General features: G+C 37.6%; 1 protein-coding gene across 1 annotated transcript; it reads right to left on the minus strand.

The window, feature by feature from the left end:
- Positions 1-231: 231 nt before the first annotated feature.
- On the minus strand, positions 232-15,115 carry LOC133329457 (ataxin-2 homolog). The gene is made up of 5 exons (XM_061537930.1): positions 15,027-15,115; positions 4,753-5,114; positions 1,976-4,657; positions 708-853; positions 232-629 (listed from the first exon to the last, which is right to left on the minus strand). The coding sequence occupies exons 1-5, from the start codon at positions 15,110-15,112 to the stop codon at positions 336-338; spliced, it is 3,570 nt and encodes a 1,189-aa protein (XP_061393914.1). The 5' UTR covers positions 15,113-15,115; the 3' UTR covers positions 232-335.
- Between the last annotated feature and the right edge of the window lie 3,665 nt (positions 15,116-18,780).

Below are 18,780 nucleotides of genomic sequence, written 5' to 3' on the forward strand. Positions count from 1 at the left end.
GTTTGTTCAAACAGGCAACAATTCACTTTTAAATAACAAAGCAATGTGTGTTGTTTGCTTTTTAGGATTTTTGTTTTTATGAGACAAAATGACAATATTTCTTTTTTTTTTGTTTTTTAAATGAAATGAACAAACGGCAATGCTGTCTGTCTGTGATGACCAATGGTGCTTTTCTTTCCTTCCTTCCTTACTTCCTTATTTATTTTTCTTCCTTACTTCTGTTGTGTGGAATTTTGTTGTCGTAGAGAATGTGGGAGACGGAGAGAATGGATAGCTGAACTTTAATGAAAATTTATTTTACGAACACACATGACTTTTCTAACGATCCTCCTCCTCTACTGGGCCGGATGTGGCGGCATTATCAGTTGAAACGGTTGTCCCTGTTGGGGATGTTGCGCCGTCGTTGCCTGATAGTAGGGACTGTGCATAATCTGTGTGGGATGTATGGTTAGGGGGCACACAACATGATACTGTTGCGTTGGGGGTGCAAAAGTTGGTTGAGGACCCCCGCCAGCGGGGGATGGCTGTGGTTGTGGATGGAACGTTTGATGTGGTTGACCAGGTGAGGGTGTTGTAGATGGTGGCGTTTGTGTTAAGAATTGTAATTGTTGTGATTCATACATGCGGACCTGAAGAAATAGAAAAAAAAACAAATAATCGATTAACGAAACCATAATTAGGTGGTGTTTATTCATTGCGGAACTTACCATTTGTGGACCATATGGCTGTGATTGGAAATGTGGTGCATGCGGTGTTTGTGGATAAGGTATGAATTGCGTTGGCAATGGTCCGGCAGCCAACAAGGGTTGTCCTGTAGCCGCAGATGCATGCATTTGTGATGGTGTCATCGGTCCTAAAAGAGAAAGAAATGTAGGATTAAAATTATTTATTTGTTTATTTTAGGATTTTTCTGTATTGGTTGTTAAACAACAATTTTACTGGCATAATGACTCCAATACAGCTATTTGCTTGCATTGATGATTTTAAACATCAATGTCACTAAATGCAGCTAAACTGGCATATAAAAACCAAGGCACACGTTGCTAAATAGTGCAGGTCGTTTAATTTATCTTCTTTCCTGCTGTATTGAATACAAATTGAACTACCCTAAATTATCGGTTTCAAACGACAAAAAGTACAATACGACTCAAAAAAGAGGAACGAGGTGTTCTTCAGAAATTCTAGCAATCAAGAAAACTGTTGAACTGGTTATAGAACTTGGGACTAACAATATAAGGCAGCCAAATTGGGACTATAATTTCAAAAGCTATGCATGAGTGCATATCAGTCTTCGTGATATACGACATTCTTGTGAAGAAAAAATCTGTACTAAGAGTTATGGCTGAGAACCACTCCTCACCCTCAATGTTTTTGTTGTAACAGCATCTTAATGTGTAACGGAAGAGTTTCCTGACCTTTGGTCCAGGTAGGGTCTGCGCCAGGACCAAACAGCGAGACGCTCTTTAGGATTTGCTTGCTAATGCTTGGCTATATCACCAGTCCAACGTGGATCTAAGAATCGAATTCCTGAGGCTATTCAGGACATATGACAGTCACTTTATATGACACAGAAGTTTATGTAAAGTATATGATCTTGTAAACGTGCTCGTGGGGACCAGTTGCTGAAATTGTTGTTCATTAGTAACTTCAGTATAAAATAAATATAAGACATCTCGTCTGAAAGCCTGTATATTTAAATCTGGACCGATTTAAACAAACCTTATAAGTCAGCTTTTGCATTATTTGTCAATCGTTATGTTTGGAAAATGTAGCTCAATAATCTGATATCTAATTATCTACGTTTTCAACAGCGCGTATGTAGGTTTAATTTCATTTTATACTCTAAAACTGACGTTCTGAGTCGAACCGTAATATCAGATGTATTCAAAAAAAGTTCGATTTCGCCTCCCCAACCAACTACCACTATGTGATTCGAAAAAATATAATAAAATTCTAAACAAATATCTCTACTCACCATAATTGCTTCGTCTCATACGAGGTTGCTGTGGCGCCTGTGGATGAGGCGGAGCATGGAATGCAGCAGCTTGCTGTTGACCAGGCATCATATATAGTTGTGCTTGTTGACCCGCAGCAGTTGGTATGGGAGCACCTTGTGTGTAAATTGTTGTCAGGGCAACTGGTGTTTGTGGTGTATGTGGACGTGATGGATTGGGGGTGCTGGGGCTGCGAGGTGTAAACGGCTTAGCCGATGGATTCAAGACATGTGTCTTCTTGACGGGTGGTGCTGTTGTCGTTGTTGTACCCGTTGACGTGCTTGTATTGTTCGAAGCAGCCGATTGCGGCACTGACGACGACCCTGCAACATTTGCATTGCCCGACGGAGGTGTTGTCTTATCCGACGGTGTTGAACAACTATTTGATGAGGAGGCAGGTGTACCCACAGATGTATCGGATTTTGTTAGCGGAGTCTGCTGTTGTTGCTGCTGCTGCTGCTGTGGTGGCGTGTTATTATCGACAACAGGTGGTGTTGTCTGTTGTTGAATGGATTGACTACCAACAGATTGTGGTGAAATATTTTGTTGTGTCTGCTGCTGCTGTTGTTGTGTGGGTTGTTGAGAATTGGGGGTGGGTGGTGCCACATTCGTTTGTTCCTGCAATATGTGTGGTGGCTGTTGTGGCTGCTGTTGCACATGTTGCATGGACACAGACGAGGGTCCCGAGTTGTGTTGCTGTACATGCTGCATTTGTTTCTGTGTCTGATGCGGCTGTGGCTGTTGTTGCTGTGGCGGAGGCATATTCTGTTGCATATGTTGCATGTGTGGAGGCACGTAGTGCTGCTGCTGAGGCGGTTGTTGTCCGCTATGGTGTTGCTGTTGTTGCTGTTGAGATGTAGGTGGTCCACCGTGATGTTGTTGCTGCGGCACATGCTGTTGCATGGTGACATGCGTTTGTGGGGGTGGTGCTTGATGAGCGGCAACATGTGAAGGCTGTTGGGTCTGTTGCATATGTGGCGGCTGTTGCTGCTGCTGTTGTTGTTGTGGTGGCGACACTGATGGCTGTGGTTGATGACCTTTGTTCGGATTCATATGCTGTGTCTGCGATTGTACAGAAGCAGGCTGTTGCTGCTGCTGTGTTGGTGGACCTGGAGATGGTGACGTATTGGCCAATTGAAAATCTTGTCCGAATTGTCGCAAGTCTTGCAATTGATTATCGCGTGGTCTCATTTGACGCTGTGGTTGTGGTGGTGGCTGCTGTTGAACAGCTGGGCCCGACATTCCAGGTCCATGAGAACCGGGTCCACCGCCTTGCAACGGAGGTGAACTGCCACTGATGCCCTGTGCCTGACCACCATGTGTTGGGCCATGCTGAGAATGTCTCATTTGATTTTGATTATCATTGCTAGAATAGGTCATCGATGAATTCGACAACGATCCGGAATATTGACGCATTGTCCTTTGAGGCAATGGTTTACTGGAACCGCCACCTCCTCCACCCATATTACCACCACTGCCGCCAGAATCTCCGTTCAGTTTAGGACCTCCTCTATATTGTGAAGGACCACCACCATGCATTGCCGGTGGTGTATAAGGTTGATATGATGGCTGTGATTGTTGTTGGTTTTGCATAGGCATTGTGTTGTAAATGATTTGCTTTTGGCCACCGCCGCTCTGGTTGCCACTTTGTGACATACCGCCGGAGCCAAGATTACCACCGCTGCCGCTTTGCGACATTCCAGTGGGCCCACCGCCACTATTTGGTGGCGGGGTGTTGCGTACCATCTTCTGATTGAGCGGAGTAATCGATTTGCGTTTCATCATCGAACCACCACTTTGGTACTTGTTGCCACCATCTTGTTGCGACATCTGAGACGAGGATGGAGCTGAACCCTTCATACCACCTGACATGCCACCGACAGATGATTGCGTAGAGTTCGGCCCTTGACCCATCCCCGAAACGGATGACGAAAGGCTATTGCCCATCATGCGATCGTTGCGGTCATTGCGATCCATTCGATCGTTACGGTCGTTACGATCATCACGGTCATGACCGCCATGTCCGCCGCCTCGAGGTGTTTGACCACCCATCGATTGGGATGACATGGAAACAGGTGGTGGTGGTCCGTTAATAGAACGCGTTGGTTTTGTAATATAACGTTCAGTCATAACCGGAGGTTCGTAGCGCTTGCGTTCACGTTGCTCACGTTCACGATCCTCACGATCCCTTTCGCGTTCTCTCTCCCTTTCCATTTCACGATCACGTTCCCGTTCTCTCTCCCGCTCCCTTTCACGGTCACGGTCGCGTTCCCTTTCCCGTTCCCTCTCACGATCACGTTCGCGCTCACGTTCACGATCACGCTCCAATTCAGGTCTTGAGACAGCGGCAAACAATGCTTCTTCATCACCGTTCTCCAAATCTAAGCGATCGCGACACGCAGGATTGTTTTCGATTTCGGCTGCCAATCTTTCTGCTTTGGCCTCACGTTCTTTGAACTCATCGGAATCAATTTTATCCAGGGGCAATGTGTATGAGGACAAGGAATCGTCGAAATTGGATGTGACACCAAAGGTATTTTCATTTTTGCGAAACATGTCGTTGGCATCCCAACCATTGGCGGCATCATCCAGTTCAATGTCGATGTCCCCGTTTGTGCCCGATGGATCCCATGGTTCAAGTTCTTTTTCATCAAAACGTGAGCCTAAACAAAAACAAAAGGAATAAATGAAATACACCCATTAGAATTAAAAACGTCACCTTGTACTGAGAGGTGGGGGGTAATATTTTACTACTTACCATTGCATTTTTCCGATATGGCAGCATCCGTTTGGAATGTACCTCCGGTGGCATACTGTGAATCGAAATCTTTTGCTGAAATACTAACTACCGTATCGTAGGGAAATATCATAACTTCTGGTACAGGCTTAGATTCTTCGGGTGCATTTTTACCTAGTTTAATGCAGTATGGATATTCGAGAGCTACATCGAAACTGGGCGAGAATGTTCGGAAAACACCTTCGTAAATATTTCCCGAACGTAGACGCATCTGTACAACATTACCGACCAAAGCTGTGGCCGCATGCATAAAGAAGGCATTATTATATATACCCTGAGCTTGTGGTCGTATCTTGATCGTTTGTCTATTATCATTTGAATATCTGTAATGAAAAATAATAAAAAATAAATTAAATTAATATGCATATCATTATTGCAACTCAATTTCAGAGAACTCTATTAAAAGATTGACCTGACCAGGACTCTTTATTCGACGCGTTCTGAGTTTGCGGATATCGGCCCTATATTTTTGAGCTGATAGTTGCGGAAAAAAGGGGGTCTTAATGGAGATTATCGGAGGAAAGAACCTTGTATCAATAGTCCGTGGAGTGATGAGAGGGATATAGGAGTATTTCGGTAGAGGACATTTTCCGGAATTTGCGGACCTCAGGATTTTAGTCTTCAAAATAACATAAAAAACCAAAACTGTATAGTCGAATGGGGCCGATCATGTGATAACTGTCGTAGAGGCATTATGATTATATTAATCTCTTGGAAGCATAGCTATAGGCTATAGAACACGTCCACAGGTTGCGTGTAGTGGGAAGCCCAATATATTTATTGGGTAATATTGAGTCAAATAAGCAATCACCGAGTATGTGGGGAATTTACTGAGAGAATGTCCCGCAACTGAGACTGATGCGGCTAATTTTGGCGCCCCTATACACTGGTGATCAAAACTAAAGCAACTAAACTTGCAAGGTCAATAAATGCCGCATAACTTTTTTTTCAAAACTTAAGATATCGTGTTGGTTTTTTCAGTTTTAATTTGGGTACTTTATTCACTTAAATAGAAAAGCAAAATTAATGCAAAATTCATTATGAAATTATAATAATTCATGGATAAAGGATTTGTCTCAATTTTTGGTTGGGTAAAACAGATGAGCTCTAAAATTTTAGTTATTTTTACCGTAATAATTACTATGTTTTGGTTTCTAAACCTTTTTCGATTTTTATAGATCATTGCCAAATTGATTTTAATACAATAAAATGTGTCGGGTTGCCAATTTTGACTTGCAGCCAAAAAATATAAAAATGACTAAAAACAGTATTCCGATTAAGCAGCTAATTACCAGTGATTGTGAAAATAATTTATTACATTAAATGATTTCGGAGAAAAATTACAGTGATTTCTCGAATTATAAGTAAATTTTATGCAACTCTATCAGTGTTTTATTACGCCATTTTTTATTTATTTATTTTTATTATTTCGATTTATTATTATACCCTACACAACTATGTTGTCAGGGTATTATAGCTTTGTGCAGTCCCAAAAGTTTGTAACGCCGCGAAATATTGTTCCTAGACCCACCTTTAAGATCGGTATTCATATCTCGACTAGCTGAGTCGATCTAGACATGTGTGTCCGTCCGTCTGTCCATTATAATTTGTAAACACGATACAGGCCACAGTTATGGACCAATCTTCACGAAATTTTGCATGTAGGATGGGTTCTGGCCAATGTAGACCCCTATTGTTTTTGGGAAAGATCGGTTAATATATAGGTGATGAAATGGTCCAAATACTAAATTTTTGTCGGTTTTTTTGGTCGCTCCAGAGGCCGCAGTTATGGTCCGAACATCGTGAAATTTTACATGGAGAAGGGGATCGGGCCTAAAAATAGGCATGCCTGTTTTGATAAAGATCGGTCAATATTTAGCGGGTCAAATGGTCCCTGACTTTTGTGTGAAAAATTACAAAATTTTTATTCTGGGACGTATATACTTGCTCCTGAAGGACATACGAAATGTTGATAGTATGTCCAAGATGAGTTGTTGACCTTCAAATTGATACCAATTATATGGCTGTATGTACTCCGATGCGGGAGTTATACGTAATTAAGTAAAGGTGACTATGTGCATATTATTACTATTACTCCATTAGAGGACGGAAATGTCACGCTGATCGCTTTGAAATTGTACATGAAGTTCCGATTATAGTCAAGGACGACGCTTATAGTTTTCGGTGAAGTTGAGATTTCATTCAGAGGGTGCAATGAACCGAAAACTTTAATTTTGTCAGATTTTCTAGTCGCTTTAGAGGCAATTATTATATACAGAACATCATATATTTTACAAGGCGAAGGGGATCTGACCAAATACTTAGAGCGGCTGTTTAGATGATGATCGGTCAATTTTCCGAGGGTCAAATCAACCAAAACCTAAAGTGACCAATTTTTTATTGTATGGCGTAAAAATTCTCTTCAAGAAAAAAACATTTTGGAAAATATGCAAGACTTAGAAATAGGAGTTGTTGATCTATAATCTATAAAAAAGGTTGCAAATATCACGAAATATTGCCAAGGCTCAGAATATAGAACCGCCGAAAGTGTGCTTTTCGTGGTAGTTGTGTAGGGTATCATATGGTCGGCCCCGTCCGACTATACTGCTCCGCTCACTGGTTTTTATTTATTTTTAATTATTTCGAAAAGTGTATGAAAAATGTTTATACCCTACACAACTATGTTGTCAGGGTATTATAGCTTTGTGCAGCCCCAAATGTTTGTAACGCCGCGAAATATTGGTCCTAGACCCACCTTTAAGTATACCGATCGTCATATCTCGACTAGCTGAGTCGATCTAGACATGTGTGTCCGTCCGTCCGTCCGTCCGTCTGTCCATTATAATTTGTAAACACGATACAGGCCACAGTTATGGACCAATCTTCACGAAATTTTGCATGTAGGATGGGTTCTGGCCAATGAAGACCCCTATTGTTTTTGGAAAAGATCGGTTAATATTTAGGGGGTGAAATGGACCAAATACTAAATTTTTGTCGGTTTTTCTGGTCGCTCCAGAGGCCGCAATTATGGCCCAAACACCGCGAATTTTTGCATGGAGAAGGGGATCGGGTCAGAGAATAAGCATGCATGTTTTTATAAAGATCGGTCAATATTTAGCGGGTCAAATGGACCCTGACTTTTGTGTGAAAAATGACAAAATTTGTATTCTATGGCATATATATTTACTCCTGGAGGATGTAGACCCCAGGAGTTGATAACATATCCAAGAGGAGTGGTTGACCTTTAAATTGATACCAAATATAGTGATGTATCTACTCAGATGTGGGAGTTAAAGTCAAATATTTACATGTGCTTACGTATTCAGATATTATTTAGTAATCCATTACCACATTAAAGGGAGAAATATCGCGCTGATGGCTTTGAAATTTTTCATGAAGTTCCAGTTATGGTCAAGAACAACGCCTACAATTTTCGGTGATGATCAGATTAAAATTTTGGGATGAAATGGACCGAAAACATAATTTTTTGTGTGTTTTCGAGTAGAGTATAATCCGAAAATCACAACACACCCACCGTGAAGGTAATCTGGACAAGTAATTAGAAGGACTGTACAAGAGGGGGCTGTACAAGACGGGGCAAATATCAGGAAATATTACTCAGACTCGGAATAAACATCCTCAGAAAGTTAGAGTTCGTGGTAGTTGTGTAGGGTATCGTATGGTCGGCCCCGTCCGACTATACTGCTCCGCTCACTGGTTTTGGTTTGTATTTGATATTCGATACCATAAATGATGTGTTTTCATAGTAAAATCTCAAAAACATCCTATGCGCCTAAACGAATGTCCACTACTGCATTTACGAGATTTATGAAGTAATGGATGGGATTGTTTACACAAATGTGTTGAAAAACGCTATGGTTCCCTTCACTGAAGAAAATGTACCGCTTGTTTTGTGTGTTTCAGCTTGACAATAACCTCTAAAATGACACCAAAACGTGTCAAACATTCGTTGTGGGAGTCAAAAAACGGGGTTTTATAATGATTTCAGTTTTTGACCAAGCAAAAATTGGGTCAATTTAGATGTCGGTAGATAATTTTTTTCTCAAAATAAATTTTGTGTTTATATGTTTTTTTTTTAAGTGAAATGAAAATAAATATTTTATTATTTATTTCTTAAAAAAAAATATTTATTTTTAAACCAGTGATCGGAGCAGTATAGTCCGACGGGCCGACCATACCCAACACCACCACGAAACTCTAACTTTCTGCGGATTTTTATTCCGAGCCTGGGCAATATTTCGTAAATATTACAAATATTCAGTACAGCCCTTCTAATTACTTGTTCAGATTCCCTTCGCCATGGCTTGTGTTCTGATGTTCGGCTTTAAATTATGGCCTATATATCGACTCGAAAAAACACAAAAAATTAAGTTTTCGGTTCAATTCATCCCAACATTATTATCTGATCATCAACGATAATTATAGGCGTTATCCTTGACCATACATGGATCCTCATGGAAAATTTCAAAGCGATCAGCGCTATATTTCTGCCCTCTAATGTTAATGGCTTACTAAAAAATATATGAATACGTAAGCACCTGTAAATATTTTAGTGTAACTCCCACATCCGAGTACATACGACAATATAATTGGTATCAATTTAAAGGTCAATGACCTCTCTTGGATATACTCTCATACGCTATAGAAAACAAATTTTGTAATTTTTCACAAAAAGTCAGGGTTCATTTGAACCGCTGAATATTGGCCGATCTTTATCAAAACAGACATGTTCATTTTTTTAAACCAGAAAATCAGAGAAAAATTAAGTATTTTGTCCATTTCATCCCCTAAATATGAAGCGGTCATTACCAAAAACAATAGGGGTCTTCATTGGCCAGAACCAAGCATACATGTAAAATTTCCTGAAGATTGGTCCATAACTGTGGTCTGTATCGTGTTTACAAATTATAATTAACAGATCGACTCAGCTAGTCGAGATATGACGATCGGTATACTTAATGGTGGGTCTAGGACCAATATTTCGCGGCGTTACAAACTCTTGGGGCTGTACAAAGCTATAATACCCTGACAACATAGATGTGTAGGGTATAAAAAGTTACAGTACATTTATTCAGTTTGCAATTTTAGCTGCTTAAGTTTTGTGTATGACTAATTAACAAAAAAATTTAAAAAAAAAACAAAAATGATTAGCCCTAAAATGCATTCATATAAAAATGTTCGATAACCGTATTGAAATCGAATCGCCAACACCATAAGTTTCTTTGTTTTGATCCAGCAATGAAAAAAATAAACCAAACAAGCAAAACAATAACAACAACAACAAGTTAAAAAATGCAATTAGATACGATGTGTACAAATAAAATTGCCAAAGTAGAAGAAAACGAAACAAAGTGCAAAATAGAAAAATATAAACAAATTTATTTCAGCAACAACAACAAAGGAAAAATAACAGCAAAATAATGAAGTGAACGACGCAATCGTCCGTCATAACGCTGCAGAATGAGACCCAAAAAAAGAAAATAAGCGAAGAAACAACACTTAACTCGAACTACAACAGCAGCAAGCAAAAAGGAAGACGAAGAAACACAGAAACCGAAGAGGGCATCAAATACTAGTAGCATGGGATTGGAATGAGGCCACGAAAGTAAACAAAGGCAAGTGTGAGTATGAATATACAAACGGTGGCGACACAGTGCATCCATCATGCAGTCAGTAGTAGTATCACCATCATCGCCAATAATAAAGACCGACCCACCGCCAACGACCACAGCGACGACTATAACAGTGACAGCGACAACTACGACGCGGAATGGTGATGATAACGCGTCAACGACGACGATGTCTAAGCTAATAACTGCAGAATTATATCCGCCGATAGCAGAACTGTCTGCCTCACTCTGTGACTACCAACCAGCAGCCTACCGAGTCTGCCTGCTGTTTGTGCTACAGCAACGATGAGCTCAAAGGAAACAAATTAAAGTTCTATGCGGCGACCACTAACTAAATAAAAGTCGCATAGACCGACCACCATCATCCACTCAACAACGCACACCATTGCTAAAAAAGATGAACCGAAACACAGCATAGTTGTTTTTATGCTTTATGTATGGCAGGCATGTTCACATTAGTACATACATACCTACAGACTTATATGCAAAAATAAAAAAACAAAAAAGTTCAAAACAACAACAGACATACTATAAAAATAACAATGGAAAAGACAAACGCAGACAGCAAGCGGCAAATAACAATATGTATGTATGTACATAAATATGTAGATTGGCGGCTGAGGAGAGTGAATGAATTAAGGTCAATTGAAAATTAAAAATAAAAAAAATCAATTCACTTGATAAATACTTTTAGGACGAAATAATTTAAGTTTCTTCAGGCGAACGACGAACATATTCTTTTTTGAGAGTTATCTGAAATGCATTTGGGCGTTTGACTACCTATAAACAAAAAAGATTAGATAAACGTTTACGAAATATTTATGTTAAGTTACAGTCTGCTTCGATAAAACTCTACTATAATTAGAAGCATGCAGAATTGTACGTTAAACTGTTATCCAATATTGTTAGCCTAATTTTTTACTAAAAACATATAGAAATTTTTGATGTTGATTCAGTTAAGCATTTTTTTTAAATAAACTAAACATTTTTTTTAAATAATCTAAAAAATTCAGATTATCGCTGGCTTGACTTGTAAAGGAGAATTTTAACAATTTTTCAGGAGAGACAAAAAACAATCTAACTTTTTTTTTAAATAAAATTATTTTAAATCTGTAAATGCAATTTGTTCTTGTATTTTATTTGTGTAATATCATAATGAAAAAAATAAGTATTTGCGGAGATACACGCCTTTTTCGGACTTAGAGCCTTTTCTGTTCCTAAGTTTTTTTCTGTTTTCGTGGACTTATGTCTTTTTCTTACAACTTGACTAGTATTATATTTTTAAATACAGTATAAACTTGATAATCCGGACCTCGACAATCCGGATTATTCGGTAATCCGGACTGCATTTCACAACCCATTGCGTATCCTATAATCCGGATTGATTGACCTATTTGACTCAAAAATCCGGATTGTAAATATACGTTACTTTTTATTCTAATAAAAAAATCGTTGCAAATTTTATTGAAAATGGTACCTATTATATTCAAAGTTCATATTTTTGAAATGAATAATTTTAATTTTTAATAAAAACATAAAAATACTTAAATTATCACCAAATTAATATAAATTTAAACCAATTAATAAAACTCGATAATCCGGAAATCTCGGTAATCCGGATTGGGGTCTGCAATCAATTATCCGGATTAGCGAGTTTTTACTGTACTGCAAAAAATGTACACTTTTGTTAAGAAAATGAAATATCAAACTACAAGCTATTGGAAATTTGGGCTTGGACCTTGGACCCGAAATTCGCAATTTGTCCGCAGTACAGTTATATGGGAGCTATACTAAATCGCGGACAGATATCGATAATTGTAAAAAGATTCGACACCCAATGAATCTTTTTACAAACAATTATCGTGGAAAGAGTATAAATAACACACTTAAAAACATTTTTTTTTAATTTGTGGAAGGGTTTTCTGGAAGGGAGTGAGACAGCCGACGAATTCGACGGGTTCGCAGTCCAGGGATCTGTACAGCATCCTATTGGCTATTTCATTGGCAAAATCCGAATGAGCTAGAGTGAGAAAGCCGGCGATAGATCAGCAGAACCTGGATGCAGGATATAAAAATCTGTCGAGCCCTCACGCCATAGAACTTTTTCCTTCGTTTATGTGAGGATGAGGAAGAAATGGAAACAATTGAACATGTGCTCTGTAGATGTCCATCGCTATGTAGCAGAAGACATCGACGATTTGGAAAGTATGAAATTCGCTTTGTTAAAATCCTAAAATGGCTAAAATAACCAAATTTTTTTACACTCTTTAAAACTTCCCTCTTCCGCTGTCCTCTATTCCTCCCTTTTCAAATACCCAGGATGATTACAATGTATAAATGTCTCCCAGTGTTACGGCTGCTAATCTAACCTACGCTATTTTTTAAGTTTTCGAGATAGAAGTAAACTAGAAGTTAACGGAAGTAAACTCGTAGAATAAACACTGCAGAACTCTGCTACAATAAGTACAAATAAAAATTCCCTTCATTTCTCATCGCATTCTAACTACATCATCCTCCTGGGGCAAGGATAAAGAAATGTTGGTAACGACATATAAGACCATAGGTCGTTCCATCCTTAATTATGTTGCCCCATTCTAGACTTTTTTCCTTTGTGACAAACAATGGAGATCCTTGCAAACAACACAACATAAATCCCTCCGAATTGCAAGCGGCTGTGTCCAGCTATTTTTAATAGTGGCATAGTTCCATATATTTCTGGGAAGTCATATTGAACATTTTTTCAACCTTTGAGAGACCGAAAGGCAAAATCATGCAAATATAAAATGAGATTAGACCCTCCGGCATACCTCAAACGGAGTGCCACCTTTATGTGCGGTCTTATTCCCCCTACGGGTAGCAGAGATGTGAATGTAAATATAAACAGCCGCTGACAAACATCGGTACCTAGGGGAGAGTCTCGGAGGAAATTACCGAGTGTCTATTATCCCAGGACTGACGAGGCTAGAATGCCGCTTCTAAATATTCAATTCTCCGGTCATAGGTGACTCCTTTCCCATGTGACCTCCCTAACACTGGGGTGTTAGACAACCTCTTGCACCTCAGTGTTTATGGTTTGCAGTCGGGGTCCCGACTGTATTCGAACGGAGCTTTGTTGATACATGGGCGCCTCAAAAAGTTCTTCCGAGTTAGTTGCCGAGTCCTTACCATGGTAAGAGGCCATGGCTGACCTCAACGCCTCACCCAACAAAAACTTTTATGGAGCAGACTTTGAAAAGCACAGACAGATGGCTGGGACCTCTGATCACTCAGCACCGTCCAAGGGTTCCCTTAGTGTTGGGAATTGCCTGACACCATGCTCCATTGCTAAGGAAGGTAAGGTTGTGTGTAAGCCTGTCCGAATGAGAGCCTGTCGCTCGCGACAGCTGCGTCAACTCCAGCGTCAACTGCAACTCTAGGTACCGAATTTCGAACACAGCCTATGACTGTGAAGAGAATGAAGTTCTCAGAGGAGCAGCAACTTGTTGCAAAGAGACCCAAGTAGTCGCTAGATGCACAAAGCAGGAAACCTCGAAACAGGCGCATAGCGACCCTATTACTAAATTGAATAATTTAACATTTTAGTGAAACGTTGGAATATATTCTATACCACTACCCGGCTATTGAAAACCTTCGAACCCAATTCTAAAATTACTTTTTTTTTGTCTTAAGTGTAATTCCTATTATTGCACATGTCAACCTAAACTAATAAAGTAGTGATATTTTATTATATGGGATAGTTATTAAATCGATGTATAAATAAATAAATGTTATTTATTAGTTTTTTGTTTCTATTTATTAAAACCTTTTTTAATGTATGCACTACACATAATATTCTGATCATGAGTGTTATGTTTCCAGTGGTCCAGAAAATCCAAAAAATGCAACTCAGTAAACGACAAAAAAAAAATAATGTATCATACTTATCTACTATATCTTAAAAAGATATAATAATCCTAAAATATTATAGTATGTAGTTTTAATGGTTAGCAAGAAAATGTCTAAAATTTGTAATTTTATTGACACTGTTGGAGCTTCCATAACAAATAGTTATTCAAAACGTGAAAAATAAATAACTAAAATGTATTTTTAAAACATCAAAAGAAAATTATTGCATCTGTAATAATTATTACAAATCAATAACTAACAAAAATCCTTTCGTTAACAATGATATCGATTTATTTAGGGGCTGGTTGGCTGCCTGCCTGCCTGCTTCAACACTCATTCTACTAAACAACAAATCAATAACAAATCCCCTCCCAAAGAAAACCAACAACTGAATATTCAAAACACACAAGTGCATAGCCAAAACATGACAAATTATATTCAAGCTGTGCTCCTGCTTCATCACCTACTACCATACCATACCATATGTCCATACATATGTTTAACAAAAACACACATTACATAATTTTCTTTGATTTTTCAATAAAACCAAATAATAACAACAGCAACCACAAACGCTAATGACGCTGTTCTGTTGTTCGAAATGTAACATCGGATTCAAACTAGGAAATGGTCAGTGGTTACAATAATTTTCCGCACACTCGGGTTGCTGTAAAACATAAAATTGCATTTCTGGCTTACCTTGAGATATTTCCACCACCAGTGGTCAAACCGCCTCCTCCTCCACCACCTCCACTGGGCCGATTTTTGCGTTTATTGTTATTCATTATGTTGCTTTTGTTGTTCTTCTTCTTCTGGGTTGCTTATTTGCTGGCTGGCTGTCTTTCCTTGTTTTGTTTTACTCCAACTTTACCAACCTTGTTTTTCCTGAATTCACTTTTTTCTTTTCTCTCTTCTTCTTCTTCTTTATTGGAGTTGAATTTCCTTTAAATGTTAGTTTTCTGTTTTAGCTCTGCATTCGACCGATTTGCAATTTGGAATTTTACATTTGAGTTGAGTTTGTTGTTTTAAGATCTTCTGCTGTTTTTTCTGTGTGTTTTTCCTGTTTTCGGTTGTTTTCTTTAGGTCTTGTGGTTCGCTGCAAATTTTCACGACGTTTTTTGGTCTTCAACACGTTCACTTTTTGCTGTCTACGCCGCTGCCAACGCTCTTGTCTACTGCACTGCTGCTGCTACCACAACACTTTGCACTTTTTCCCTGCTTCTTTCCAAAAAAAAAAGAATTCGTTTCTTGACCAACTTTCGCCACGTAATTGTTGGTGTTTCCTAAGCGTTGTTGTTGCAAATGTTCTTGTAATTCTTGTGTGGCGTTTTATTTAACTTACTTTTCTTGTTTATTTGCTAATTTAAAGTGCGTAACAATTAGTTTTTAACAAATTTTTAATTGCTATTAAACTTTTCTTAACAAATCTTTGATTGCTATTAGAGTTGTGTCGTTCCGAAACGAACAAGTTCAAAGTAATGACTTTGGGAAATGAACAATCGGAACAATTGGCATTTCATTCATTTATTTCGTTCCTTTAGTTCAACTAGTTCACATCGCTCAATCGATATCATTTCGTTTTGAATCATGGCATAATAAATATGTGCCATATATGCCATGAAGAACGAATATTAATTATTTCGCTCGGTTATAGTGTTGACAGTTCATCTGAAAAAATATTGTGAGTACAATTCACTCTAATAACAAATGTCATATTTTGGAACGAGTTTGTAATAAAAGGGAAAGGAGCGTAAAGGAATGATTAACAATGGAACAACTCAACAAGGGATATATAGATCGACTTTTAAGTAATCGATTATTTGTTTCATATTGGAATGTGTTCCCAACACTGGCAATGAAAAAACGCACTTATTACAGTTGATTGTGGCTTGTAATACCAAAATCGTATACAAAATGTCTGACTGAGTTTGTAATGTAAAAAAATATATTCTAAAATCATTTGTTTACAGATGAATTTTACAACATTGGTATATAGAAATTTATGATTTGTGGATGAATCAATATCTAAATCATATTCCCAACTCAACTTCGAAAAAAAAATCCTGACATACCATTTATTTTTCGCGTTTTTAGTAACATTTTAAATGTATGTCAAATGAACAGAACGACTTGTCACATTTGTTGTTATTTATTCTGACATTATAGTCCACAGTTGTATTGTATTTTCTCTTTTTTGACAAGATACACTATCTTGTATAATTGTACCATGATTATGACTATGGTATAATAACAAAGGTAGTCTGATGCACTATATTTCAATTTTTTTCGTACTGTAGCTTTATAGTTAACAATTATGATTTTATTTTGTTTTTGCAAAATAGTCAGGCTGAATCCCAGTTTGTTGTGGGAAAGGTATGGTATTGTTTGTAAATGCCTTGTTAACCTCAAGTGAGACACCAGCGAAATTCTCATGCAGTTTATGTCGTTGGTCAGCTAAGTACTTCGCTTTGTTACAAGAGACATTTGGGTATGAAAGGCTTTTTGTATAGAAGCAATAGCTTCTGGGGAGAATATCCCAACAAAAAACTAAGGAAACTGATGAGGATCAGTGGTGTGATCCGAAACTATAGTCTTCCCAACCTTACCTTACCCCTCGGCAAACAATGCCATACATTCCCCACTTTTTTACAAAAGCAACAAACTGGGATTCAGCCTGACTATTTTGCAAAAACAAAATACAAATGGTATCCCAAATAAAACCGACAACACTACTGGTTCATATTTATATTATTAACATATTTTATATTTTATCGTTGTTAAATGACCTTCAATGTGTTGCTTTAGGGTTTTCTCATTTAAAACCTCTCTAAAGATAAATGGTAGTAAAACAAAAAGAACAAAGGGACTATAAATGGACAGATGGACTATAAGACATTTGGTCTGTTCCTGTACTGCAAGAATCTACTCGATTTTACTATTTTCTTCGATATCATAAAGGAAAAAAGTGTTATCGGAGTAAAAAATAGTAGATTCTTGCAGTACGGGAACAGACCAATTATTGATTTGTTCCGTACTGCAAAAATCTACTAATTTTTACTATTTTTTCCGATATTATAATGGAAAAAATGTTATCGTAGTAAACAATTTTACTTTCTTGCAGGTTCTGAAACCGGCCATATATAAATATCACAGAAATTATCAAGGTGTATTTAAGCCAAAAATCTTCTGCCAAAAATAAAATAAATATACGCAACAAGTTTTTGTGTTTTTTTGACATTTTTTCAACACAAAACTAAAAACGCTAAAAATGAATGAAATGTTATGATTTCTTCCCAAAATCCAGTAGGGAATAACATAAAATGTTTGTTTCATCTATAACAAAGTAATTACTTCCAGACGAACGTGCTAAAAAACTTTATTTTCATATCAATTAAACTTGAATATATTTCAATTTATTTGACATTGTTTTCAAAACAATACACACACATACACAAAATATATATTTAATAAGGTGTATGCATCAGATACAACAACAATTATTTTACAAAAACAACATTATTATAGAAATTAAATTGTCATGCAGACAATAAGTTTTTGACAAAAATAAACAAAAACAATTATTAATTTATTTTTGTCAAGAACTATTCTTTGAGGAATAATCAATGAATTGGTTATTGGCGGTTTTAGGTGAATGAAAAAGACCTGGTCGCGATTAATTTTAAGTTTCCCACATGCAGCCCATGGCTCCTTGTGATGTGGCTTATATTGTGAATTACAATCTATTTTTTCTATGGAGTGGCTTCAAATTTTGCCTTCTTAAAGAAAATTGTATGTCCTTCAATTTCAATCCCCGGCCAAAGACTAAATCATGGAAATTGTGTTAACCGGACATAAAAAAACGGACATAAGAACATGTTTCACCCATATAAGAAAACAGTTTATTATATAAAATGCATTCATATAAGAAAAACCCGCTTAAAAGAACAAATTTCTCGATTTTTTCGGATGTTCTTATATCCGTGGTCTACTGTAAAATCTTTCCATAGGCGTATTTGACCTTCGCCGAGGATTGTGACAAACACCAAGGGGCCGATTCCAATATGGGCTAACATAATCTCCTCAATTTTATGAGTAGCTGGGATTTATGGACAGATTTCCACACATAACATAAAATATGTGGACCAATCGGCGAACGGGGTTATAACTGATTTAAGCCTAGGTTTCCTTTCCGTCCGCCTCTATGAATGTAGTTTTCTTGAATTTTTATTATTAAAAAGCTTAAATTTAAAGACCATTTTTGAAATCGAAATGTAATATTGAAAATGTTTTTGACAATTTGCTTTACAAACAATCAAGAAAAAAGTTTGAAACCATATGATTGTCACTTACACCTTATTAAATACACCTTGGTTGCCATCTTATACTAGCAGGTTAAAATTAATTCGTTTTCCTACATTGAAAAGTAGACGTATTATGTTGAATACTATGATGG

This window comes from Musca vetustissima, unplaced genomic scaffold (genome assembly GCF_032173495.1).
Source record: "Musca vetustissima isolate MV318-11 ecotype Yass unplaced genomic scaffold, APGP_CSIRO_Mvet_v1 utg15939, whole genome shotgun sequence".
In the NCBI taxonomy this organism is placed as follows: Eukaryota; Metazoa; Arthropoda; class Insecta; order Diptera; family Muscidae; genus Musca; species Musca vetustissima.

Bases quoted from the DNA above. Each gene is read 5' to 3' on its own strand.
- LOC133329457 (XM_061537930.1), bottom strand. From the start codon at position 15,112: ATGAATAACAATAAACGCAAAAATCGGCCCAGTGGAGGTGGTGGAGGA. The intron at 4,658-4,752 runs GTAAGTAGTAAA...GTTTTTGTTTAG, and splicing joins CATATCGGAAAAATGCAATG to GCTCACGTTTTGATGAAAAA. The intron at 854-1,975 runs GTGAGTAGAGAT...TTTCTCTTTTAG, and splicing joins TATGAGACGAAGCAATTATG to GACCGATGACACCATCACAA.